We start from the raw sequence: 26,970 nt of genomic DNA, 5'->3' as shown, positions 1-26,970 counted from the left end.
CAATTTAATTTTCACATAACGAATTTCACAAAAAGTCCGTTTCAAAGAAAATCAAATTCTACAAGAAATGTTTGCGAAAGTTTTCAAAACCAATTTAATGCAAATTGCTTAGTTTCTAAACAAAATTTCTGCACTGCCTAACATGCGTATAAAAGTTGTCCAAAAGAGTCAAAAAGCGATAAATCGAGTAAGTATAAGCTCAAAGCACTAACAAATCAGCTAAGACAGGAGTAGCAGCAAACAAGAAATGTTTCCAACAACAAGAAAAGTTTCAAAAAATAAAAATACACGAAACAAACATACACGATATAGAGTATACTTCCAAATGGTTATCGGTGTACTTTTTTATACTACAAACTTTTACAGCACGCTTGGGAAGGTTTTTGGTCTAAGAAAATATACATTTCAGACGTGGTGAACTAACTTTATGCCCTCTTTGTCAACCTACAGAAAAAGCCATGTCGAAGGCGGCCGAAAGATCGAATCAGGATGACGAACACCGATCGGAGTCACCAAGCGAACCACTGCCGATATTCCAACAACGCGACAACTTTTACAGCTAAACGACTACGTCAACTAACTAACTAACTCCGATTAGCGAATATATATTATTCAGGCACAATATCCGCTGCATTTATCTTGAGAATCAAACTAGAAAATTTGCTAACAATTTTAACCGAAATCGTATCAATTCTTTAATGTGACTGAGTTATAGGGGCGTTATACTATATCTGTTGAAAAGACTTTGGAAAACATAAATCAGAGACGGGGGAAAAAACGAATTTTTGTGAGGCGATTGTTATTGCGTAAAAGATACTAAGCATATTATTATATAATATATATACATATATATATAAAACATATACAATATGGAAATCAAAGATTCAACATATCACTGTAAGCGTGTTACAAGTCATTCAAACGATATCAATTACACACAATTAGCGAGCGTTCTTGAACTGTAGGAAAATCGATCGGTATATCCGCATTGGGTAAGCAATTATGTACGATTTAAATCAGAGTTGAGGCGAATCAAATACGTTCCTGAAAGGCTTACAAAGTAGATGGGCAGGTCAAAACTTATTCACGACAACTAATACAATAACTTTAAAGACTTTTGTAACGGACTTTTCGAGAGTAGCGCATTTTTCTCTACAAAGGAACAAAAAATCAACCAACCAACCAACCAACAAGCAGTGAACTACTTTTGGAGCCAATCTTATTGCATTTGATATGAACAAGTTTTTAAGATCAGTCAGCTAAATATCAACAGCAGTGGCATCGAATCGTTAGTTAGAGACTCGATACCGAACCCGATATCATCAATCCTATAGACAAAAAAATAGAACGCACAGCGCACTCAAAGCACTTCGAATCTTCGCCACTTTTCCCAATACGTACCTATCGCAATTATAAATAATGGATTAACATAAATACACACAACTGAGGAAATATAATTAAATTGTATTTAAACGAGAACATATAAATGGCAACGCTGAATTACGACATGCATATATTAATTTAAAGCTATACATATTTAAACGAGCATAATGCTATAATATACACAATCGTACACATAATTATTTAAATGTAGGTCAATTAGCCAGGCAATTAAAGGGAAGCGGTTGAAATCAAATATTTGATCATGTTGATGAATGTTTTTAAACAATTGCAATACAAGTCAATGGATAAAATTATACGCAATCGCTGGTTGAATTAAATGTCTATGTAACTTTAAAAGTTAATAAAATTGCATAGCTCTATTCACAATTATACATAAATGAATAATCGTACTAACCCACAAGAACAACGACTATAAATTGTTAATAGAGAGGAGAATCTAAATGAAAACGATCCCTGCAAAATTGTACAAAAATATATTTTAAGTTCATAGTTTTTAGTTGTTATTATCTATTTGCTACGTATGGTTTAAGGTTCTTTTATCATTATCATTAAGTTCCCAATGATTCCACAAGTTGTTTGTACATTTCGCGGTGCTATATGTATGTGTATATGTAAATTATTTTCTGTCAAGTTTTCCCTTAAGTTTGTGCACCCACAGAAAAAGTTAGGGCAAAGTCAAAGTACATATAAAGACACGGTCAGAAATTTAGATTGTCGGCTTGAAATTGCTACTGCACCAGGCATAAAAGCACGCATACTCCCTAGTTACCGAAAATAGGAGGGAAAAACGTTAAAAAAAAATCACACTCAACAAATATTTATTGCATATATATATAAATATACATAAACATATACATACAAACTGTACGTCATAATATGATAAGAGTTGAAGACGATAAAACTGCGAACGAGAAATGTTATCAATAAAGATTATAGTTGAAAATTCAAATGCGTCTTTGTTTCCATTGTAACAGCCCGAAGGTTTTACGGAACAGGAACTCGACTGGTCACTTATAGCATTACTGGCCAGCCTTATGACGAATCTCGGCCCCAATTGCCGGCTAAATTCAAGATCAATGTTAAGGGGCGGATTCTCCGTCGTCATGAATCACAATGAGTCCAGGCGTCGACAGCTCAACATTGTATATTTTGTTTTGAATTGTGTGCTGGGCCGACGCTTCTGGCATGACAAATAGACCCAGAAATCGACGCGTAAGCTGTCTCTGCGGCATTGTGCGGGCGGGTAGATAGACATGTCTGGAGAAATGTGGAGCTTTCGATAACTTTCTAAAAACAGCCTTATCACTGTTCGATATCAAATTAGCATAATCGTGACTCTTGCGGCTCAGCGAATCGCCCACAAGGTGCTCAGTAATAGTGAAATTGATTTAAATATTTGAAGTACACATAAAATATAACATATTAATTTAGTTCTTTCTAGAAAATCAAATTCAAGTTGAACAAAAATGTTTAAAAAAAGTTTCCATAAAAACATTTATGGTTCTTTCCATGTATTTTTTTTAATTCCTTACTATAAATTAATATTTAGTAAATTATAAACAACTTTTTTAGCTATGGAAAGGAACTCCCTTACTTTTTTAAAAAACCAATAACATTCAGTTAGTTATTTTAAAGAACAAATTGCTTTCCGGTTCTTCAAGTAATACCTTTTGAAATTCATTAAAATATGTGAACTTTTTATAAGTGTCTTAGATTTTAGAGTTAAATAAATTACAATTTCCGAAATCAATTGGTTAAAGAAAGCTTTTATATCAAGTTTTCTATTTTAAGTGTATGTCTTAACAATTTACTTCAAATACGTTAATTTGTAAGGTTTTCGCTTTGTCGGACAACCTCACTCAATGAGGTTCAATTCAGCGACCGCAAAATTAACAACACTTTGTCACATTAACTGGCAATTAATGTACGTTTGTGGCTATTCCGTATCACCATCGGTGAATTGCAGGCCGGGCTAATTACAAAACGCTCAAAAGACCACCGAGTTATGAGTGTAGACGCGTATGTAAATACGGATGGAGTATGAAAAACCTGAATTATCTTTAACCGATCAGGTTTATGGCGTCGAGCACTGATGATGCGCACAAAAGCAGCTCGAAATCTGAGTGAGTAAGGCGGCAGCAGATAAAAGCCCCGACTTGCGACATTGTCCAAGTATTAATTGTGCGGAATAAAGTGAGTCGCCCCGTGAGATTTAGTCGATGTTTTGCGGCTAAAGAGTGTGGTTCAAGCGAAACATTCAAGTAAGATAAACTGTTGAACTGGAGCAGTCCCTGGGATTCGGAATACCAGTATGTTAGCCTCAGTTCCCGCCCGTGTAAGTCCAGGCCGTAAATTGCCAGCCCAGCGCAACCCCATTTCAATCGCATATTTCACACAGCTGGCGCTGTTCGCCGTGATAAGCTCGCAGACTCTGCAGCTGCTCCAGGCTGCTCCCTTCGCAGGAATCGAGAACGCGTCAGTATCCGTATCTAAAGTCCCCTTTTTTTTGTCCGCTTCACCTGGTTTGTTTTTTGTGTCTCCCGTTTACAGTGCCTTTACCAGTCAAGATTTATTGGCCGAGGAATCGGCGCCCGTCCAGCACTATCGGCACCGTCGCCATCACGGGGACGGCAATTACCATGGACACGGCCATGGCCACCACAAGCGGCACTGGGATCACCACTTTCCGGATTCCGACTACCATCACCCCCAACATGGCGGACTTGGATTAGAGCATCCACCACATGGACCGCCGCCACACTATGGTCCACCCCCTCACAGATTCGAGCCACACGGCTTCGAACCATTTCCGAACACCTTTGGAGCCCCTGAATATGAGGAGCACCAGCGGCCGTTTAAGGCGGACTTGGAGCCCTTTAAGGGTAAGCTTTAACTACGATAAGACATAACTCCTATTATGTAAAATAGCATTATCGGCATGTCATGAAAAGAAACAATCAGTGGCGTTCATACTTTTAATTTCATTTTTTTATACTCGCAGTAAAAAATTTCTTGTTGCATACTTTTTTAATGCACCATTTTATATAATTTCTCACAGTGGAGGTGGGGTTTGTTTTTAATAAGTAAATACAAAGTATTTCATTCCAGAGCAGTGGGTGCGGGTTATCTTATTGTTTATTCTTATTTTTAGTTAAAAACTTGTTTTCACTATCTTTCTGATAACCGTGTTTGTCTTGTTTTTGGATTTTTTTATGGCCATGTAAACGCTTTCTCACAAATGATGCAAAATAGTGGTCTTAAATGGGGAGTCTTAATAACTAAGAACGAAATTCATAGCGCAAAATAGCTATTATTAGTGAAGGATTCTAAATATTAGTATTACAATAATAAGTATTTTAATAAGTATGTTATATTTTTATCAATATATACTTTAAGGAAATTCTTTTTTTTTTTAGCGACTGAAAAGAAAGCCTTTATAAGTCAACGAAATCTTTATAAGAACCATTATTCTTTATCAAGCCCAATTAAAAGGCAGGTCACAAATAATTGCAATTATTGCTTGCAGATGATAGAGGAGGATCTCAAGTGGGCCCCATAGAGTCCGGACCAAGTAGCGTAGCTCCACCACCCGCAGCTCCAGCCACATCGCCCTCAACCACCACCCGCACCACTAGATCCACCACCACATCCACCACTGCGGCACCGGCACCGGCACCGGCACCGGCACCCATCAGTTCCAGCAGTGAAGAAGCCGCCCCGGCCATCGACATTCGCATTGGCTAACGACCTAGAACTTAGCCCCGATTCCATTTTATATCTTGTGACATTAAAGTTGCTACCTAAACCACAAGCTATCTATCCATTACCATTATAATCGGCCAGCGAAGCCTGGACAGCTGGATGCGCACAGCGTAACATTACCCAGGCCACTTACAGGGATCTTCTTTTGGGCCCTGCCTGAAATATGGTAATTCTGGAGCATAAACAACGGCGGGGGGTTGACAGTAAAGTGAGATAAAATGCGAATGCAAAACAATCGGAAAGAAAGTGGCAAAACAACAAGCTGAACTGATCTGGAAATGGGCACAGTCAGTCAGCAGAAACACAAAAGCCCGTTCTTCGCCCCTCCGCGACCATGCCCCCCTCTTTTTCAGTGCTTCTTCGGAGAATCGCACCTCTCACGCACTCTACGCAGGAACAAAGGCGCAATCCAAGAACCGGACTGCAAAAAGAGTATTTTGAGCCAACGCCTCCCACTATAAAAGTCGAGCTGATCGAGAGCTCGACTGTCATTTGACGCCAAACGCGCGTCGCACGCACAACGCTCGAGATTCCCCCCGATTTCAGTGTCTATATATATTTCTACACGATATATTCAAGTCTTGGCCGATCTTCGTTGTGTGGAGGAGCATTAAGAAATGGGTAAGCCTGGCCGTGCATACAAAGTGCAAATCGGTGAATGAACTTGGGGTGTGCAGCATTATGGACACATAGCCTTAGCGGTTCCATAAACACAGTCCCTAACATTTGATCAACAAGAGACTCGGACTACATTCAATTATAAATGCACGTCACGCAGATCTCGAAAAACGAGTCGTAAGTGGGAATCGGGAGAGGCTTTAACGATTCTTTTACTGAGAAATAACAAAGCAACGCGGATTATTCCTGAAAGGTCTCGGGACTAAAATAAAATAATGGCAGTGGCTTAAAAAAAAGCAACGTAAATATTTTACTTCAAAAGTGTGTAAAGTAAAACTCTTGCCTAAAGCCTAAAAAACTATTTAGGCATTGGATTTAACTATACGAATGATAATAATATTAAGTTCTTCTTATTTCTATACGTTATTATATGATTTTTAAAATTTTTCTTAAGAAACGATTAATTTCAAATGTAAATTCGATTTTTGGTTTATATCCCATTTAGTGAATCATATAGCGCTCCTGCTCCTGGGAGTGATATGTTCCTGGCCAATTGCAACGCTGGCCAGTGATCAGCCCTCTCGAATTGTCTGCTACTTTAGCAACTGGGCAGTGTATCGACCTGGAATCGGACGCTATGGATTGGAGGATGTGCCTGCCAACCTGTGCACTCATCTGATTTACTCCTTCATCGGTGTCAGCGACAAGAGCTGGGATGTCCTGGTGATCGATCCTGACTTGGATGTCGATCAAGAGGGCTTCAGTAAGTTCACACAATTGAAAAAGAGCCATCCCAATCTGAAACTGCAGGTGGCAGTGGGTGGCTGGGCCGAAGGTGGCTCAAAGTACTCCCAAATGGTGGCTGTTCGAGATCGCCGCCAGAGTTTCATACGTAGTGTGGTACGCTTCATGAAACAGTACAACTTCGATGGATTCGATTTGGACTGGGAGTATCCGGGAGCCACGGATCGCGGTGGCTCCTTTGGGGATAAGGACAAGTTCTTGTATTTTGTTCAGGAGTTGCGACGAGCCTTCGATCGCGAGGGTCGAGGATGGGAGATCACCATGGCTGTGCCGGTGGCCAAATTCCGGCTACAAGAGGGCTACCATGTCCCGGAATTGTGCGAGTAAGTAGAAATCATTTTGGGGCTTTGATTATTGTATACTTGAGAAATCTTAAGGCATTCCCACGTTCACTTTTAATTCTAACAGTTTCCGCTACATCGTTTTTTAAACCTACTTAAAATAATTTTAGTTTGAGGTAAAATCTTTTATCTTAATGCTGATTAAGAAAAATCCCAAATAAGTTGCACAATGATTTGACTAACAAATGGTTAATGGTTTTTAACTTATCGTTTTTTACACGTTTTGAAATCTTAGGTAATATATCAGGGACAAATATATTTTGACTGTGCAAAGCCAAAAACTTCGAATCCCGCTGATTTATTTTCGCACATTGCAGATTGCTGGATGCCATTCACGCCATGACCTATGACCTGCGGGGAAATTGGGCCGGATTCGCCGACGTGCACAGTCCGCTGTACAAGCGAAAACACGACCAATACGCATACGAACGGCTGAATGTGGTAAGTGAGATACGAAGAGATCAAGGGAGAGGGGGGATGGGCTGCTGATTGTGGTGCCAAACTAATTAGCGTCGCCATTCAAGAACGACGGCCTTGCATTGTGGGAGGAGATGGGCTGCCCGGCCAACAAGCTGGTGGTGGGCGTCCCGTTCTACGGCCGTACCTTCACGCTGAGCAAATCGAACAAGAACTACAACATGGGCACCTACATCAACAAGGAGGCGGGTGGCGGAGCTCCGGGTCCTTATACCAATGCCAGCGGCTTCCTGGCCTACTACGAAATTTGTACGGAGGTGATGGACAAGTCGAAAGGATGGACCGTGGAGTGGGACGACGCCGGAATGGTGCCCTTTACCTACAAGGACACCCAGTGGGTGGGCTACGAAAATGAGGCGTCCGTCCAGATCAAGATGGACTACATCAAACAGAAAGGTTACGCCGGCGCCATGACGTGGGCCATCGATATGGATGACTTCCATGGAATGTGCGGCAAGAAGAACGGCTTGATGCAGATCCTCTACGATAACATGAGGAGCTATCGCGTTCCGGAACCAACAAGGGAGACAACACCGAGGGTAAATATTGACTCCCCAATCGATTGGTTAGATTATTGAAATTTCCTATTTTTCAGCCCGAGTGGGCAAAGCCGCCAGCAACTCCTCCAAATCCGGATGAGGGTCAATTAGTCCAGACTGAACCAACGACGACCACCACAAAGAGGCCAAAGCCAAAGCCCAAGCCAACTTCGAGCCTAGTAAGCCCAACATCTGGACCTGTGCCAACCGTGGGTAGCACAACCCAAAAACCAACCACAAAGGTAACAAAAAGAACATTTTTTCGGTTTTAAATATGTAAACCAAATAAACGTTCAAGCCTTTTAAAAATAGTTTGAGCTGAATGGAACATAAGAAGTGTGTCAATAACTATTATTGCTTAATACTATACTTTTTACTCTTAAGCCTCTTAACTTTTTCAAGAATTAAATTAGTAGATTCAAAATAGAATACCAGTGTTATTTCATTTTAAATTCTTTAATTTTTTTTAGAAACCTAAAAAGCCCAAGAAGACAACCACCAGCACCACCACAACAACAACTCCTGCTCCGGAAAAAAATACTGAAGAGCCCTTGGAAGTTGTAGATCCCGCACAGCCAATGGAACCCCAGTTTGATCCCAACGAAATCGATTGCACCAACCGAGACTTTGTGCCACATCCCAATTGTCGAAAGGTAAGTGGAAAACAGGTGACACAGTGATTTGTTGTAATAATATATATTGTTCGATAATAATATATCCTTCCCCCCAAAACTAGAGATTCATACAAAAACACAAATGTAATTTTAATTACTCATAATACCATTTTCTCCCACAGTACTTCCGGTGTGTCCATGGCAAGCCCGTGGAATTCGAGTGCAAGGAGGGAACGGCCTTCCACACGGTCCTGAATGTCTGCGATTGGATTGAGAATAGCGATCGCTACTACTGCACCCGCACGAAGAAGAAGCAAGAGGGTAACGAGGCCCACTAACTGTCCCAAAATACATATTTCTAAATTATTTAAAACTCAAAATCTAGCATAAGGTGGGAAAATCTTTATTTACACTTAGAAGTAGGTGTCTAAGTATTTTAATTTAATAGCATTGTAGAGACTTAAAGTTGATCGAGACGAAAGCAATAAAAATAAATATGACTTTAAAAACCAATAAACCAAGCACTAAAGCACTATTAGGGGTGTGTGCAATCGTTTTGAGAATAAAACAATGCGTGATGGTGCATAACGAGTCTTACATAAAGCCCCAATGAACAGGGGATTACGTATACGTAATGCTCCCCTGCCCTGCGGCAATTTGTTCGAAAATTTGCCATTTCTAATTACGCTAATAAACGCAATGGCTTGGGACACATTTTCACTTGTCCGCGGCGACGTGAGGTGAGGTGCACCGAGGATGGTAGCCTTGGAACACAACCAGCGAACAGCTGTTCGTGCAATCAACCATACAAATGAGCAATGATAAATGCTAAAGCGAAATGTATAATTTCAATCCTTAACATTTGATTTTCACCATCTCAACTCGTGTGCGGAGAGCGTGGGGGAAATGGAACTTAAGCATTTGTGACACGAAACAAATCGCAAAGAGCCCAAAATCTTGATTTCGAAACATTATTTTTTTTTGGCTCAAATGATGCTCTGAGCAATATGCGGAATGAGCACCGCATTGTCTATAATTAAACATTCTTCCAAAACGAAAGTGCTGAGAGAGAAAGTGATCAAGTGCAAAGGAAATATTCAATCAATCAAAGAACGTTAAAAACAAAAAACAGAAAATAAGTAAAATACTTAAATAATTTAAAAAAAAGTTTCCAACTCGAATGCTATTAATTTCCCTTAGGCTTTGCCCAAGAATCCGCCGGGTTGTGCCCAAAATGCCAGCAGCGAGCGCCACCCGGCGAGAGGAAATTAAAAAGGAAAATGGAAAACACTGAAAGAGCATTAGGCGAAAACCCACTCACTCACTCAACTGTGTGTGCTTTTGACAAAAATTCGTGCTACGAAAATATCAAAATCGAATAATTTTCGCGGTCACAAGGTAAATTCATGGTATATGCATGTTGAGTTACGAATTGGTTTTGGACCGGGAGAGATCGTCTCGTATACTCGTGTGCGGCACACCGAAATTTCCTCCTTTCAGGCTAGATAGAAAATAGATGTGATAGGTGTTGGGAAAATTCGAGCTGGCCCTGTTCAAAAAACGACACGCACACGACGTGCGCAGACGACCAAAACGAAGACGACCACGACGGCCAGAAATAAGCAAATTATTTAGCTAACAATCGTCGAAAGGGACACTAAGGATTACCCAGCAGACGATTGTTGGTTAAATTTTGCTATCGGCAGCGCGAGAATTCTTTAAAATAATACAATTACTTACTGTTGTTGATAACTAATCGATCTGCAAAGTGAAAGAAATAACGAACAAGTGCAAAATTCGAAATCCATTAAAACTGTGACAAAATTTGTGCGAGCCTATATAACCTATATATAAACACCAAATTTCCAACACACATCCTATCCCATACGCATATACATCTAGCTAAAAAAATTATCCATTGGCTCTCTGGCCTTAAATAATCGTTGGTTTTCGAATTCTTTACTCTTTCATTTAGTGCATTTAAACGAGCGCATATATAGCGGATGCATATATATGCAGAATACGAGCAAAAGTGTTAATTTTAATTTTCCATAATTATTCATAATTACGGAAAACTTGCAAGGAGAATTTATGACGTGGCTAAAGTGCTAACCAAGCTGGAAACTCGAGGATAATTTGTTGCTTTGATTATTATGGGGCGGCTAACCATTTGGTTCCTCCTGGGACTAACGTTACTCGCCGTCTCCAATCATGGTGAGTATTCTTAGTATCATAAATATTCGCGCTTCCTTTCCACTTCGTTATGTAAGGCAAAAGGGCGAGGGGGCGCTTTCAAATTTCTTGACACTTTTTCACGCAGCCTGGGCAGGCATTATGCAATTTTATAACAAAAAGCCAAGAAAAACAGAAGGAAAACGTCTGAAAAAAAAAAATATGTATTAATATACGTTTAAAAATATTTGCCTGAGTTTGTGCGTTCTCTATATTTTGTGGGTCGGTGTTGGTGTCTGCAAACGTCAGTGGACGACACTTTGGGCATTGGTATATTAGAATAGCCCCGTACACTTGACTTGGCCAACCACTAGTGGCAGCACAGATACAGATATAAGTTTGCCGACTTTTTTTCGGGAGAACTGAGACTTCTGCGCCGCTTGGTCGCTCTTCGTTGTCATCGTTTGTAATATTTTTAAATTTAGAAATTTTTAAGTTATTTTATTTGCGCTCTGTGAGCGCTTTCCATCTATCTATTTTCCCACCCGTGTGTGCGAAATGTCTCTGTATATTTTGTTTGGTTTGCTCAAGTTTGCAAAACAGACACAGAAAAAAAAAGGGAAATGGATAGAAAAATGAGAAATGGCGCAAATGCCGTGTACTATATATATTATGGGCTGGGATGGGCTCGATTGCAGCAACATAAACACAATATGCATGCAGGCGGTCGGCGAAATTTGTATAAATAATTCTATCAATGCGGTTAGCAATGAAATGCGAAATTGTTCAAATAGCTTCCTGCCCACAAACGCCCTGAAATAAATTTATTCATTTAATTCATCCGACGACAGGGAACCTGCACATTGAAAGCCGATAAGCAAACTCATTTAAATTGGGCTTAGATTGTTGCCTTTTGATATATGGCCAAGTCAATCATTTGTCCTAATTGTCTGAAAATACGAAAGTAATTAGCCGAGCGACCTCACCACCAGTCCGTCACTCAAAAGACGACCTTCCATTACCAAAAAGAAAATTCTGAAGATGTAGAATATTCCATTGCAAATGGAACGCCCCCGCATCCGGATTTTCGGAGCAGTAAGGTGGCCAAGAGAAACAAAAATAAAGAAGTAAGGCCAAAGTGGGCGAGCAGCCAACAGAATGGTACAGAAATTTACTCATCCACAAGCTGGCGAAATGTGTTTGAGTTTTCATCTTTTAAAAATAAAATTCATAAATCCGCCGCATATATTCCGAAGTGTGTATGTTTGTGCACTGCGAGTACCATAAATAATGTCAAGTTTGAACAGATAGAATGACCTCGCCGTTGGCGCTGACATCAAACTGAGAAAGTGCGGCCATTGTTCTTGGATGACAAGATGAATATAGCTTAGGGCCTTTCTTAGGGCTTCCTGGTTTCTGGGCAATACTCGGATTACAAATTGACCTGTCATGCTCTTCTCCACAATTTTCAGTTGGGTTTGTCGATGCCGATGTCGGACCAAGCGAATCAGAATGTCGACCCTACATTGAAAAGGCCATACATGAATTGAAAACAGGTAAGGGCTTTTTTAAAATATTTTACGATCTAGTTCTTTGTACATAAAGAACATAAGTGGATTTTGTTTTTAATTACAAAATATTAAGTTGTTTTGAAACCAGTTAAATGAACTGCTTAAAATCTTAAAGTCTCAACAGTATTATTAAGACAATCGGTATTATACATTTCAGTGTCATACCACATAATAAATTTGGTTAAATAGGCCATTAAGATATATCTAAAGACCAGAATGATATCATTTTGGCAATTCAAAAAACCTTTTTAAATGAGTAACACTCAATTTATAGTCTTTTTTGAGGATATTTCATAAGCATATATATTTTCAGATGGTGTCAGAGATGGATCTGGAGAACTGCAATCCGATCAGCCACGTGGGGACGACGACGATGATGACGATGATGGTGGGCTATCCGCGGTTGATGAGAAAGAGACGATTGAAATTGAAACTGTCGAATTGGATTCCACAGAGGACGCGAAAAGTGCCAACGACTTAGATGGAGATGGTATTCCCGATGACGAGGACGATGATATCGATGGGGATGGCATACCGAACGACAAGGACGATGATATCGATGGAGATGGCATACCAAACGAAGAGGATGAGGACATTGATGGCGATGGCATACCGAATGATGAGGACGACGATATCGATGGGGATGGTGTGCCAAACTCCAAGGACGAGGACATCGATGGGGACGGTGTGCCCAACCATAAAGACGAAGACATCGATGGAGATGGCAAGGCGAATCACGGTGAGTTTGGTCGATCAGGGAATCGACTTATATATTAAATTCCTAATCTAATCCCACAGAGGATGATGATCTAGATGGCGATGGCACCCTAAATCATGGTATGTTTTAAATTACATTTCGTTTTGTCCATAAAAATTAATTTGCCTAATTAAAAAGCTTACATTTTTATATTTCATTATTAGGTTAATTTATTTGTTTTTTTTTTATAAAAAATAATTTGCTTACTTTCAATACCTTTTTTGATTTTCAGATAGCGCTTTAATCTTATTTTAATTTCAGTATCTTAACTTGCTTATGGGTAATCTTAAACAGTACAGTTTTTCATTAATTTTTGAACATTTCAGAGGACGATGATCTTGATGGCGACGGTGTTCCCAACTCGGAAGATGAAGATCTAGATGGTGATGGAAAAGTCAATCACGGTGGGCAAACAAAGTTCTTTTTAGGAGAAATTTATTTATTAATGTTTTGAAATCAACAGAGGATGAAGACCTTGATGGCGACGGCGTGAATAATGACGATGACGACGATCTGGATGGTGATGGCAAAGTAAACCACGGTTAGTATTGTGTAAATCTTCGTTTTAAGCTCTTGAGACTTATTTTAAAATTCACAGAGGACGAAGACATTGATGGAGATGGCGTGAAGAACGAAAAGGATGACGATTTGGATGGCGATGGCACCAACAATTCCCGTAAGCTTAACTTTAAATATATATTTATTAAATGTTTTTTAAACGACCCTAAACCCCTGCAGAGGATGAAGATCTGGATGGTGATGGTGTGCCAAACGAAAAGGACGACGATCTGGATGGTGATGGCATCCTGAATGAGCACGACGGCGATGTGGATGGCGATGGAGTTCCCAATGAGCACGACCACAAGGACAGCGGTGAGAATGCCGATCATGACGACGACGAAGATGAGGACGAGAAGGAGGCGGTCAAGAAGCGCAGCAAACGCGAAGTTGATGCTGCTCCCGTCATTGACATTGAAGCTCCTCCAAGTCCTGCCGAAGAATTCCCCGTAGAGGAGGAAGTCGTCAAGAAGGAATCTGCCGAAGAGGAAGCCGAAGTTGAGGCCGTGAAAGAACAGGAGCCCGAAGAGGAAGCTGTGCAGGAGCAGGAACCGGAAGTAGAGGAAGCCGAACCGGAACCAGTCAAACAGGAAGAAGAGAAGGTCGAATCCGAGGAAGTTAAGGAGGAGGATAAGCCTGCTCCAGTCGAAGAGGCCGAGGAGGAAGTTGTAGAGCCGGAAGTCGCTCCCAAGGAACCCGAAACCGTCCAGGAAGATGCCGTGGAATCTGAGGAAGCCAAGGATGAACCGCAGGTCGATGCTGTCAAGGAAACCGCTGATGATGACGATGAAGATGATGATGACACAAAGCCAGAAGACGAGCTTCTCTGGGTTAGTATCTAAAAAACACCCTTTTAATCTTGAAATACCGATGAAAATATTATTTTTAGGAAGGAATTATCCCCGAAAACCGTCGCAGTCGCCAGCACATCACCGAGCTGCTCCAACTCGATGAGGAGTTCAATGCCCGCGAGAAGGCCACCGACAATGTTGCCGAGATCATCCTGCGGGACATTAAGCGCATCTACGAGAACGCTGTGAAGCCCCTGGAGACTCTTTACAAGTACCGCGACCTGAGCAACCGCCACTTCAGCGATCCTGAGATCTTCTCGAAGCCACTGATTCTGTTCATGGGACCCTGGTCGGGTGGCAAGTCGTCCATCCTTAACTATCTGACCGACAACGAGTACACACCTAACTCTTTGAGAACTGGTACGTATTTAATATAATAGTATCATTTTTAAATTAAGAATCAACCTATTCAATTTTTAAAATATAAAACTAAATAAACGTGTTAAGTCATGGTATGTATGAAGCCTTGTTTTAATATTATATATAGTATATTTCAAAAGATCTTTAAGGCTCATACTTTTCAAAATTTAATTTATTTACACCTCAAAAATTATTTGTTTTAATTTAAGTTGTCTTTTAAAAATGTTTAAAGATATAAAGAATTTATAATGGTGTTTTGTAAAACAATTTAAACTTAAAATTCAACCTATATTAATTATATAAATATTCTTTATTCCAATAAAATTTACCTTAACTGTCTTTCCCCAACCAAAAACAGGTGCTGAACCCTCTCCGGCCTACTTCAACATTCTGATGTGGGGCAACGAGACGGAGGTTCTCGACGGCACCCAATTGGCGGCGGACTACACCTTCTCTGGCCTGCAGAAGTTCGGCCAGGGATTGGAGGAGCGCCTGCGGGGCCTGAAGATGAAGAGCAAGATCCTCGAGAAGGTAGGCTATAGACCCATATCTGGCAGGGCAGATCAGGGATAGAGCTAGTACTAGCTCGTCCGTCAGGTGCAGCCAAGCATTAACTTGTCTCCCAGGGCAGCAGCTCGTCGATTGGGAAACTGCAAATAGCTGGCCATCTGCCAATCGGAATTTATAGCTTTTAGCGCACAGACTGCATTAATTTCGTTATTAATAAATTGATGCGGGCTGCAGTAAGGCAGCGAAGGCAGAGAGAGAATTACTAAATTTAAGCACTTGGCGATGTGCTTTTCAGGTCAACATCGTCGAAATACCCGGCATTCTAGAGGTGCGCAAACAAGTGTCCCGCGTCTTCCCCTTCAACGACGCCTGCCAGTGGTTCATCGATCGCGCGGACATCATCTTTCTGGTCTACGACCCGGCCAAGTTGGATGTGGGTCCCGAGACGGAGGCCATTCTCGACCAGCTGAAGGGGCGCGAGTACCAGACGCGCATCATCCTCAACAAGGCGGACACCGTCAAGCCGGAGGAGCTGTTGCGCGTCCAGGGCGCCCTGATCTGGAACATCTCGCCGCTGATGTCCTCCGCCCAGCCGCCGCTCATGTACACGACCTCGCTGTGGACGCATCCCTACCAGGATGGCGCCCCGGCCCGCCTGCTGCTCGCCCAGGAGCGCGCCTTCCTGCGTGACCTGCGCACGGCCATCGACAAGCGCATCGAGCACAAGATCGCCAGCGCCCGCCGTTTCGCGGTGAGTACTCGGGCGTATGTGTGATATTTATGATAACTCGCTTGGACATGTGCGCTAATTTGGGCAATATGTGACATCAGTTCAATGAATCAGTTAGGGTTCTAAGCTAAATTGTGCATCACGATTTTAAGTGTAATATAATATTATTTACCGGGCGTATACGTAATAATTAATTTGCACCGTGAATCAAGGATGATAAATTAAAATAACAAAATACACATATATAAATGGAAGTACAATTGTTTAAGATTCAATAAAAATTATAATAGTTTGCTTTTAAGCTCAATCACATATTCCAGCAGTCCTTAATGCAAAAGTTTCAAATATCAAATAAATGGATCAATTATTCTTAAATGTCAAATTTGAACTGTAAGATGAACGCTAATTTTTTATATATATGACTAAACTTATCGCATAAGCATGTTAAGCAGAAAATATCTGTAATATTCAGTTTTTGTAAAAGCTGTTAAATATATCTCATTATAAATATTTGTAATCAACAGGTGCGCGTGCGTAACCACGCCAAGATGGTGGACTGCTACCTGAACACGTTCAACAACCACAAGACGCTGTTCGGCAACAAGAAGCGCATTGCGGACGACATTATCGACCATCCGCAGAACTACCACATCTACGAGGGACTCTCCACGCTGACGAATATCTCGCGCTACGATCTGCCCGATCCGGAGGTCTACCGCGACTTCTTCCGCCTGAACCCGCTGTACGAGTTCAAGAAGCTGAGGGACACCTGCACCTATTTCCGCGGCTGCCCGATCACCAAACTGGACCTGGCCATTGCCTACGAGCTGCCCGAGTTGGCCGGCAAGTACAAGAAGATGTCCGAGTCGGCTTTGGCCACCATCGAGGCCCAGCAGCGGGATGGGGATGGTGGGGCCCTAAGCCAGGCCGATCCCAAAAAGACGAGTTGAGGTGTTGGCTCCTCCAGAGGAGAAAACCTGCCATTTAGTTTGTTTTAGGGAGAGATAGGAGAATGTGACATCGGCACCGGTAACCGTCTATAGAGAATAAATATCGAGAAGGGAGAAATGGAGAAAGGCGACGTGAGAGAGAGGGGACACACTTACAGGGCAAAGGAGAAAAGTTTTGTTGTCTTTGTTGAAAAACCCCCAAAATATTGGTAGAGAACAACAGCGCAAGACAGAAAAACAAGGCCATTGTTTCTAGAGAAAGAGAGAGAGTGAGGGATTTAGCGAGAGGGACAGAGCAACGGTTGCCTTAGAAGACTTTTCGAATTCAACCGCGTTGCAGGAGATCTTTATTTTCAATTATTATATTACACTTAACCGAACTGAGAGCTTTATGAGAGGGAAACTAATGCAATATCGAGAGCAAAGCACACACACACACAATAGTTTCATATTTAACCGAGTAGAGAGGTAACATCGAGTCTTTTCTAGGCGAGTAGATCAGCACTTAACCCATACTGAGAGCAATAGCTAATAGACGAACCATCGACGAATTCTAACCCATACACAACCCACATAATCCGACCCCTCATTGGCCAGCATCCCATTACAATTCCCAACTGTCCAGTTTTTTCTTTTCTTTCCTCGAATAGTAGTGGACAACAGCGCAGAGTTTTGATTTTGAAATCTGAGATTTGAGATTTGATTTTAGAGCAAATGGAATTTCGTAAAGTTTTAATTTTTTGTTTTTTGGTTCCTGACCCTGACGATTTTTCGTAGTTGATAAGACTTTTTTGATAAAAGCAAACAGTGAAGACGATAATAAAGAATTTAACATATTTAATCAAGAATGACTTAGACGCATGTGAGATAAAATGAACTTGTTTAAGAGCGTAAGCAGCTCGTTTACATTAAATACAAATAATCAATTTTACACACTGAGAACCTATGTAAAATGAACTGTGAGAGCGGGTGAAATACACAACTAAATAAAACAACGGAAAACCCCAAGCAATTATGTGTTTTACTCAAGCCATTTGATTTAGAAAATCATGACAGTCCATGGAAAGAAATATATATATGTTTAAATAAGCGGGTTAAAGGCGGCAGAAGATGCGCACCAATATTTATTACATAGCACTTCTTGTGCTAAAAAATATTCCTTACAATTGCCGGCAAAATTCAGGGTCCCGAAATACCAACCATTATTTCACTAAAATCAATAACATTTACAATAATGGCCAATCAAAATTGGATGTACACTTTTTAATATCAAAATACCAAATTTTCAAATTTTGTGACGAAAAATGGTTTAATTTAATAAATATACTTTTAAAACGATGCAATAGAAAATGCTTAGCTCACAATAGTTCAAATTTGGCGGATCCGCAGTCGTATAACATTAGGATGACCATCATAAAATAAATTCAGTGTTGCCAGATTAGGGGTTTCCCCCCCATCAAAAAGATGGTCTAGGGAGAATTTTAAGAGAGAATACTATTCAACGTGAAAATTAAAATTAAAATTTAAAGTTTATTGATTTTAAAGAATTTTAATATGCAGTGCCAGCAAGCTTTAATAAAAAAATGACAAAATACAGAAGTTTAACTTTAATTTTCAGTCAATGTAATACATTTTTCCGTCTCCTTCTGCAATAAGAAAGAATGTGATGAATTTAGGGGCAAAACTGGATTTTTTAGGGAGAAATCGGGGTTCTGCGATATTATTTAGGGTTAAGCCGGTTTTTCATCTGGCAACACTGAAATTACCTAACAATATTTGACAACACACCTCCGGCATAGAGTAGTAACTAACTACTTTATTATTCTATGTAAGAATCGGGAAACTGAACATAAACTCACCCGGATTAAGCTGAAAATGCATACGGACCTGTCCGCCCATCTGCACACGCCCGCCTGCAACCAGTTGATTGAGGAACTCCAGGCCTGCCACAAAAACGTGAGTTTATGCAAGGAATTATCAGAATTGGTAACTCTAACTATGGAATCCTACTTCTAGAACGCATTCGCCAAATTCGTGGGCATTTGCAACTCCATCGACGACAAGGTGGTAAAGTGTCTCAAGGGCGAACGAATTGCCCGATCGGCCGCTAATCGCGCCAAAGCCCGCGAACGTCAGGCGAAGTACAAGGAAAAGTTGATCCAGGGCGAGAGTAATTAGAGGACTTGGTCACCCAAGATGTCAGTCCAATCAGAGGATCCGCTGGACCCCTTCTATTTCGAGCACGAGGAGCAGGTGATCTGCGGACAGTCGGTTAGTCCCATAACAGATGGCTACCAGGAGGATTACCCCAGCGTTGTGGATCGCTTCTTCACCAGATACTACTACTTTAAGGGAGAGGTGCCCTACCAAGTGCTCTACCACTCCAATCGCATTTGTCTGATCTGCCTGGCCCCCGATCATCCTGGTCCAGGTCAGGGCATCTCCTCGGTGAACTTCGATATTGGGAACGTAGATCGCAGCCAGAATGTGGTGAAGGGCAAGGGCAAAAAGGGAGGTATGATCCTCCAGCCGGAGTCCACCTTGGCCCTGCTGACCACCGAGAGCGGGGAGACCTACAAGGTGCCCAGCTGCATTCGGGGCAAACTGGTGGAGGTGAACACCGCGCTGGTGGAGGAACCCAAGCTCCTGGAGCAACTGCCCGAGGGAGCTGGCTTCTTTGCCATTCTTCTGCCCAAAATCGAGAACTGCGATGCAATCAAGGCGAGTCTGCTCACACAGGAGCAGTATGAGGCGCGCCTGAAGGTCAAGAAGGAGGTGCTACCCAAAATCGAGACCAGCCATGACCAACAAGACAGTCTCCCGATGGAGGAGCGGGAAACGTAATTCTGACCTTAACTCTCATTGTTAGTCAAGTTTAATAAAGTCTATGTATTAACTTGTATTTTTTTATAAGAGATAAATTTGTTAAAGGACACTTAATTGCAAGGGAACTTATTTACAGTACAAAAAATTATTTTGTAATAAAAATTAATTATTTTTACTATGACTTATAAAATAATTCTGCATAATACCTTTTAAATGTTAGGGAACAAAATTATTTTAAAATCAACTCCTAAAGTGTGTTGTTGTTAATATAATTGGTATCGTTTAATCTTATTAAGCTTTTTTCTGTTTAGTTCATGAGAAAAAGTTAATAAATAATTTTTGATTTTACATTGTCTGTTAACGCGCTTCTATATTTACAAAGCTCTGTTACGCTAACAGCTCTATGCTAAATGGTTGGCAACGCGAAGCAACACGTGTGAATGATAAACAGCTGTTGAAGCCGCATTTTATTTTTATTTGGAAGAGGAACAGTACTAAGTTCTTAAACTAAACAAGCAAAATGTCTGCTAGTAAGCAAAAGAAACTAAATACGATGGAGGTGGACCCCAACGACGAGGACTCCAGTTCCAGCGAGGATGACGATGACGACGAACCGCACCCAGATGCGTACCGAGGCAACGAGGTGAGTGAGGACCCCACAGAACCAGAACAAATATATTTTAAAGTTTAATATTTATTAGGAGGTGCAAATTGACTTCGAGGGTCGTGCTCCAGTGGATCCCGACGCCCAGGGAATATCACAGTTGCTGCAGAGATTGTTCCTACGTGCCCACATCAACTGCAACCAAATGGCGGATCTGATCATAGGTGAGTATGCAAAATGATTGAAAGGTAGGGTTTCTCAAGGGCTTAACACAACATTTGCTGTATAGAATCATGTATACATATTCGACAATAAATGTTTTGGCTTCTCCTAAAACTTAGATCTTCCACTTCCAAAAGTCAGCTCTATTTTCCTTATAAATCAGTCTAAGAAAACGTTCCCTTTTCCCAGCACAAAACTACGTGGGAAGCGTAATTTGCCAGTGCGACGACGAGGGTGCCGAGAGCGAAACGGACGACGAAAACATGGTCGAGGATGGCACTGTCTTCGGGATCACCTCCGTGCTGAATCTGACCGCCAAGAAGGACCAGCCCAGCATCGCTCAGCTAAGAACGTACCTACAAGATCGCGCCAAGTCCCACGCTTCGGAGCAAGTGCAACAGCAACTGAAGGAGCTCCTCGATAGCGAACAACGCCATGTGGGCTTCCTGGTCAACGAGCGGTTCATCAACATACCAGCCCAGATCTCTGTGCCACTGCTGCAGAATCTCCAGCAGGAAATGGAAGCAGCCAAGGCAAAGAAAATGAAGTTCGACTTTGGCACTCTGCTGCTCCTGGTTAAGTTCTACAGAAAAGAGGCCAAGAAGGGAAAACCTGCAGAGGACAACTACACCAATGCTGAGGATGAGTTGCTTTCTGACCGGGCCAAGTTCGCCTTCGAGTATTCCGTGGCTTCTGAGACGGACTCTGGGATGTCTGGTGATTGGCTGGAAGGCGATGCCGTGATGACTCCCTACCGGAAACTTCTGGTCCTGGAGGCCAAGCAGCTGCCACAACTAGTTGACGACATACAGGGCTTCATTAATGGTGAATAAATAATAATTCTGTTGAAGAGTGGTGTTTTTCTAGAAATATAAGAAAATTTAACATCCCAGATTAGGCAGTGTATACACCATGGCATAATACAGCAAAACAGTAAAAAAAAACTATTCTTATGTGTTAATTAATTGGTAATAGCACCAAACTAGTTTTTTAAAAAGACTGCAAGTAATTCGTTTTTTTTATAAACATTAAAGATACAATTTGTGGATGTGTGTATGTAGGATCACAGTTCAGCGAGTGTACTAAATATTCGAACCCAAAGCTTTCTAACTCCATCGCGTCGATTGGCAACGCGGGCAAATGGCAAACAGCTGGCCGGCGTTTGAAAGCTCCGCACATGCCGGCTGGTCTACTGTGAAAACCTTTGTTTTCTGGCCAAGAAACTGCATCACCCGAAGTGGACGTGACTGGCAAGACTCCCAACTGAGCGACGTGAGTAGACTTTGCCTTTGTTGTTTACGGTTTATATCCGAATATCCGAGTTCTAGTATTACATTGCGATCATACTGGCGATTAATCATCGCTCGTCCGATTTGTATTCCACCAAGTTGCCAAGTAACAATTAAAACAAAAGCCCGCTGGCGTTTGTTAAACGTATAAAAAGCTTGGCCACCCAGCCAGAACATTGCAAATCGCACTATAGAGAGTTATCAGAACCGCTCCTTATCGCCTGTTTTCGCTGCAGCGCTTTGCTCCCATCTCAAAACTTGAAGTTCAGTGACGCCCCACTTGCCGACCGACCAAGTCGCATTGCTGCCTCCAAACACTCGACATGGGTATCGAAAAGTGAGTACAAACTACTTAGGTGCTAAATTAGTGGGTGTGCCTAAATTATGGGGGATTAGTTATCTGGCCACGCTTAGCGATCGATTGGGAAAGCTCTCGGAGATTCGCCATCTTTTACAGTCATGGTTAATCGTATAGCCCTCTTGTATACCAAGCCATACCAAAATTATATCTTGCCATATCTTGGTTTTAATTTGTTGTGCATGAAATTCCACACTTTATCTTTTTAAAAAAGATAACAATTCATCAACTGATGTCTGGAGAAATTGTATCGAAAAGGAGAAAGATAATAGAGGAAAATATTAACGTTTTAGTGATAAGGATTCAATGTAAGTGACAACTATTTTATTAATCTGGTCATAACCTAATTTATGGGAGAGTTGGAATAAAGTAGTCCAAATTATTCAAATTTTCTTTAATTTTTGTTGGTCATACAAGGTCCATGCCAAGATAAGAATTTAATGTTTCATTGTATTCAAAATATTTACTTATAAAAACTTTTTAAAATGTAATTTATGGGATTGTTGGAAGTAAAATGGACTGTTTAATTATTTTTGGTAAAACAAGGTCTAAGCTAAGATATTATGTTTTTAGATTTTATTTATAGTTATATAAATTTGCCATAATGTTGTTTATTGTAAATTGTGTGCTGGTACACCTTTTTTTCCAAATTGGGAAATTAGTTTATGATTGTGGTTATTCCAAGTGCTTATCGCAATTCTTTATAGCACTTTAAATTAAGATAATCTCAGCGCCAGGAATGAGGCTAAAATGGAAGCAATACAATCTTAAGACATGGGCATGGTCATTTTTAGTTCAATGGGGATTTTATTTCAAAAATACGAAAATAAAGGCTAGGGGTTGTTGTGCAACGTGAGCGATTGTATCAGTTAATAAAACCCCTATGACGTGATAAAATGCAGTGCAATCAAACGCCATTGCATATATTGTTGACACCCAGAAATGTTTCTTAATGAATATCAATAACAATTCCGCACAATTGCGCACTTTATGTGTGCTTCCCCAGAATGCTTCCATGCACCCTCCGGCTGAACAAGCTGATGAGCCAGGCGGGCAACGACTGCCTGTGCATCATCGATCGCGACGCGGTCCCAAGTGAGCTGAAGGCGGCCTTCGAGGAGCACCGCAGCTACGACAAGTCCTTCGACAGCAGCATCTCCTGCTTCAAGGCGCCCAATGTGGACCAGCCGGTGGTCTATGCCCCCGTTTCCGAGCTGACCGACTACGATGATGTGAGGAGCTACCAGGAGGCGGCCAAGCAGTCCATGCAGAAGGTGCTCAAGGTGGGTATTGAGAAAACTATCTGTACTTATGATTCAACTTACATTTTTGAATTTTAAACCAAACTAATAATGATACAAAATATAATACCATTATGTTTTCTGTTATTTTCTTATTTTTTAATTTGAATTTTTTTTTAATTTGATACATATTACCTCTCTTAATTTGCTGATACAATATTCATTGAATCAAAAAAGTAAACTAAAAATATAATATATCGACAAGGCAAAATCAAATAAAAATTCGATGAAGCGATAATAATAACTAATGTCCACTTTCCCTAGGCTGGCTTCCAAAACCCATTGTTGTACGTGCCCAAGGTTAAACGTTTCCCTGAGGCCGAGCTCTGCACAGTTCTTGGTGCCCTGGAACAACTTTATGTGGTAAGTATATATAGTATAAAAATAAATTAAAAAAATAAATTGTTAATAGACCCATTTTAAATATACCTTTCTTTCAGCCCATTCAACTGCGTGAGGCAGGATCTTGCAAGAACTCCCGCGTGACTGAGCTCAGTGTCCAGATTAACGATCCCAAGGCGGAGGAGATTCTTAAGGAGGCTTTGATTTTGGAGGCCGGTCGCTTTGTGGCCCGTGACATTGGAGTTGGAGACCCAGAGCGCATGACACCAATCCAGGTGGAAAAGTACATCAAGCCGCTGTTCGACAAGCTGAACGTAAATGTGATCAGTGACTCGAAGGTCCTGGAGAAGGAGTATCCCCTGTTCGCGGCTGTGAATCGGGCAGCAGATGCCGTGGAGCGTCACCGCGGTCGCATCATTTTCCTGGAGTACAAGCCCCCGAAGCCGGCGAGGAAGACTCTGATGTTGGTGGGCAAGGGTGTGACCTATGACACCGGTGGCGCTGACATCAAGGCCGGCGGAGTGATGGCCGGCATGTCGCGCGACAAGTGCGGAGCAGCCGCTGCCGCCGGATTCATGCAGGTGGTCAGCAAACTCCAGCCGGATGACATCCATGTGGTGGCAGCCCTGTGCATGGTCCGCAACTCGGTGGGAGAGGAGTGCTACGTGGCCGATGAGATCATCACCTCGCGAGCTGGTCTCCATGTGAGGATTGGGAACACCGATGCCGAGGGCCGTATGTGCATGACCGATGCTCTCTGCCGGATGAAGGAGATGGTCGTGGAGCAGAATCTGCCGGACCCGCATCTCTTCACCATTGCCACTCTGACCGGACATGCTTTTATCTCGGCCGGCGAGGGCCAGTCGATTGCCATCGACAACAGCGTGGCCCATCGCGAGGATCACGCCAGGAAACTGCAGGCTGCTGGTCAGGCCTTCGGCGAACCCTTCGAGGTTTCCGTACTCCGTCCCAGCGACTTTGCCTTCAATGCGGGCAAGGTGATTGGCGAGGATCTGGTGCAGGCCAACAATGCACCATCGGTGCGGACGCCTCGAGGACACCAGGTGCCCGCTGCCTTTATGATCAAGGCTTCGGGATTGGACAAGCACGGATTGGACTCCCAGCTGCCGATCAAGTACACCCATATTGATATTGCCGGCAGTGCCGGTGAACACCCAGCGATGCCCACAGCTGCCCCTCTTGTTTCCTTGGTGAAGACCCATCTGACGAAGTAAATACTTTGAGCATATATTCATCGCGGAGTACGCCATCTCGATGCCAGAACCCGTACTTACACAAAAATACGCATAGCTAACCAACAATATTATCTTTCTGTCCACTAACTGCATCACGTTTTTTAATAAAAGCAAAATCAATAAAGTATCAAGTGTGTTGATTTAAGGATACTACTAACATTTGAGATTTAAGAAATTCAATATCAATTGCCTAAATTAATTGTTGTTGAATTTATCAATTTCAAAAGGAAATATAGTACCGATAACTAAATGATTTTATTGCATATTTTTTTATATGCATTTATTTATAATTTCCATAATGGAGAACAGATCCCAAAGGGCATATAAAAACCGTCATGTGCTGATCCAGGTCTTATGGTATTTATTTATTTTTATTATTACTGCATTTCCCTGCTTCATTGTTTGCATAATTGGCGGGCGCCCTGCATTTCGAGCTCTTGTTGGCCATATACGGCTTTTAGCTCTTGGCTCTTCCCCGCCGCAGCCTTTTCTTTTGAGCGCCTTCTTTTTCAGCTTGGCCCACAGCCTAGAACCCGTTAGTCGCTTCTTGGCCATGCTCTTCGTTCTTTGGGCCTCGTTCCATGGAGCTTGGGCGTGCAACTTGGGTACGCCACTACTATACTAGGGGCCCGCTTGTCAGCTGTCGCATGTGTCGTGGTACCGTTATTGCCTGGCTTCGGAAACTCGGTCAAGAGTGTCTCATTCATGCTGTGATTGCATAATATACCGTTGGCTCACGTTGGCCTTCTTCTGGAAGACTGGAGGACTGAAAGACTGGAAGACTTCTTTCTGCAGCAGAGTCTTCCCGTTCTTGGCCTTCTCCCGGCGGCCGAAGAAGCAACTTGGTTCTTCCGCCACTCGGGTGCGCTTCTGGGTAATTTATTGACAGTCGCACTGACCACTTTTGGTCATCTGGCCAAGCCCGCCAGAGACTTTGGCTCTGACCGGGCTAACGGTACTTATTATTGATGAACGTAAAAGTCTTTTTCGTTGACTTCTCTCCCATTTCGCCCCGTTAGTGTGAATTTATTGCCAAGGCGGCACAAAAAAGTGGAGTGGCAACAGGAGAAAAGAAAGAAGATTTCCGCACTTGGGAGCTTTCTGGCGCTTCTTGGCCATGTAACGGGCTGCGAGCCAAGAGTTGACCTGATTATGGCAGGACTGGTTAACGGCTTCCTGAATGCTGTCATGTGCGGGTTTGCTGCTAAATCTGGTTCATATTTCAGATGATTAATTAGATTTGTGAGAACAATTTGTATTCGCTTTGTAAAATGTTCTTCGTGATTATCGATTACTTTAATGATTTAATTTCATTAAACACAAACAAGTATAAGGGTTTTTTTTATTCAGTCATGCTTACAAATTACCAGCTCTTCAATTTTTATTTTTAACAATTACCATCTTTTGTACTAGGGATATTGAAGTGTTCAAGGCTTGAGCACATTTTATCTGCATTTTGACCAGTATAGAAAATGGCATATCTCTAGCAATATTTCCATTAACAGTTTGGCTAATCCATAATTTAAATAATATTTAATGCAACTCAAACTGGCGTATTTTAAACAAATACAAATGTTTGACCAACCACTAACAAGGGCGAGTTGAACCAATTAAAATAAAGATTATAAAATAATTTTTTGAAAGAACAGTGAATTTAAAAATGCCCAAAATTAGTTCTAATTTATCCCGAAAAGTAGAAGTATGTAAAACAAGTTAAAATATTCAAATGGACCATTATTTACAAAATGGTAACA

At 41.6% G+C, this 26,970-nt stretch overlaps 8 protein-coding genes across 14 annotated transcripts in view; all 8 read left to right on the top strand.

Annotated features, from left to right (window-relative positions):
- The window catches only part of LOC108139191 (polyglutamine-repeat protein pqn-41), a 54,069-nt gene extending 51,716 nt beyond the window's left edge, over positions 1-2,353 (top strand). For all 3 annotated transcript variants that reach the window (XM_017261826.2, XM_017261822.2, XM_017261821.2), the window contains one exon: positions 451-2,353. In XM_017261826.2, the coding sequence (XP_017117315.1) occupies positions 451-563 (113 nt within the window). In that variant the 3' untranslated portion in view covers positions 564-2,353. The remainder of the gene's footprint in view (positions 1-450) is intronic.
- Positions 2,354-3,596: 1,243 nt separating this feature from the next.
- Positions 3,597-5,215, top strand: LOC108139241 (forkhead box protein B2). The gene is made up of 4 exons (XM_017261912.2): positions 3,597-3,739; positions 3,803-3,879; positions 3,955-4,286; positions 4,931-5,215. The coding sequence occupies exons 1-4, from the start codon at positions 3,716-3,718 to the stop codon at positions 5,146-5,148; spliced, it is 651 nt and encodes a 216-aa protein (XP_017117401.1). The 5' UTR covers positions 3,597-3,715; the 3' UTR covers positions 5,149-5,215.
- A 432-nt stretch (positions 5,216-5,647) lies between these two features.
- Positions 5,648-9,072, top strand: LOC108139240 (endochitinase). The gene is made up of 7 exons (XM_017261911.2): positions 5,648-5,787; positions 6,290-6,911; positions 7,247-7,370; positions 7,454-7,945; positions 8,002-8,187; positions 8,416-8,598; positions 8,742-9,072. Exons 1-7 carry the CDS (start codon positions 5,784-5,786, stop codon positions 8,895-8,897), a joined length of 1,767 nt encoding a protein of 588 aa, XP_017117400.1. The 5' UTR covers positions 5,648-5,783; the 3' UTR covers positions 8,898-9,072.
- A 909-nt stretch (positions 9,073-9,981) lies between these two features.
- LOC108139238 lies at positions 9,982-18,026 on the top strand. Of its 4 annotated transcripts, XM_041709747.1 has the most exons (14): positions 10,109-10,386; positions 10,535-10,773; positions 12,204-12,287; positions 12,616-12,690; positions 12,757-13,041; positions 13,101-13,139; positions 13,386-13,463; positions 13,523-13,600; positions 13,658-13,735; positions 13,798-14,447; positions 14,507-14,828; positions 15,187-15,359; positions 15,634-16,089; positions 16,593-18,026. In XM_041709747.1, the coding sequence occupies exons 2-14, from the start codon at positions 10,713-10,715 to the stop codon at positions 17,016-17,018; spliced, it is 2,805 nt and encodes a 934-aa protein (XP_041565681.1). In that variant the 5' UTR covers positions 10,109-10,386; positions 10,535-10,712; the 3' UTR covers positions 17,019-18,026. The 4 variants fall into 4 exon arrangements, with proteins under 4 accessions (XP_017117396.1, XP_017117398.1, XP_017117397.1 ...); XM_017261907.2 differs by lacking the exon at positions 10,109-10,386 and adding an exon at positions 9,982-10,029 and having other exon boundaries at positions 12,616-13,041; XM_017261909.2 differs by having other exon boundaries at positions 10,108-10,240; positions 12,616-13,041.
- A 733-nt stretch (positions 18,027-18,759) lies between these two features.
- On the top strand, positions 18,760-19,196 carry LOC108139117 (COX assembly mitochondrial protein 2 homolog). Its single transcript, XM_017261730.2, has 2 exons — positions 18,760-18,974; positions 19,035-19,196. The coding sequence occupies exons 1-2, from the start codon at positions 18,894-18,896 to the stop codon at positions 19,194-19,196; spliced, it is 243 nt and encodes an 80-aa protein (XP_017117219.1). The 5' UTR covers positions 18,760-18,893.
- Positions 19,197-19,214: 18 nt separating this feature from the next.
- On the top strand, positions 19,215-19,920 carry LOC108139116 (protein Abitram). Its single transcript, XM_017261729.2, has one exon. The coding sequence runs from the start codon at positions 19,215-19,217 to the stop codon at positions 19,860-19,862; it is 648 nt and encodes a 215-aa protein (XP_017117218.1). The 3' UTR covers positions 19,863-19,920.
- Positions 19,921-20,273: 353 nt separating this feature from the next.
- Positions 20,274-21,520, top strand: LOC108139319 (protein BCCIP homolog). Its single transcript, XM_017262026.2, has 3 exons — positions 20,274-20,487; positions 20,546-20,672; positions 20,860-21,520. Exons 1-3 carry the CDS (start codon positions 20,365-20,367, stop codon positions 21,501-21,503), a joined length of 894 nt encoding a protein of 297 aa, XP_017117515.1. The 5' UTR covers positions 20,274-20,364; the 3' UTR covers positions 21,504-21,520.
- Positions 21,521-21,830: 310 nt separating this feature from the next.
- On the top strand, positions 21,831-25,343 carry LOC108139318 (putative aminopeptidase W07G4.4). 2 transcript variants are annotated; one of them, XM_017262024.1, is made up of 5 exons: positions 21,831-21,942; positions 22,196-22,296; positions 23,324-23,600; positions 23,883-23,981; positions 24,059-25,343. In XM_017262024.1, the coding sequence occupies exons 2-5, from the start codon at positions 22,283-22,285 to the stop codon at positions 25,193-25,195; spliced, it is 1,527 nt and encodes a 508-aa protein (XP_017117513.1). In that variant the 5' UTR covers positions 21,831-21,942; positions 22,196-22,282; the 3' UTR covers positions 25,196-25,343. The 2 variants fall into 2 exon arrangements, with proteins under 2 accessions (XP_017117513.1, XP_017117514.1); XM_017262025.2 differs by lacking the exon at positions 21,831-21,942 and having other exon boundaries at positions 22,007-22,296.
- Positions 25,344-26,970: the final 1,627 nt, after the last annotated feature.

This window comes from Drosophila elegans, unplaced genomic scaffold, assembly GCF_018152505.1.
Source record: "Drosophila elegans isolate 14027-0461.03 unplaced genomic scaffold, ASM1815250v1 contig_476, whole genome shotgun sequence".
NCBI lineage: Eukaryota > Metazoa > Arthropoda > Insecta > Diptera > Drosophilidae > Drosophila > Drosophila elegans.
The sequence above is the reverse complement of the archived record's forward strand: the minus strand, read 5'-3'. Positions and strand labels throughout refer to the sequence as shown.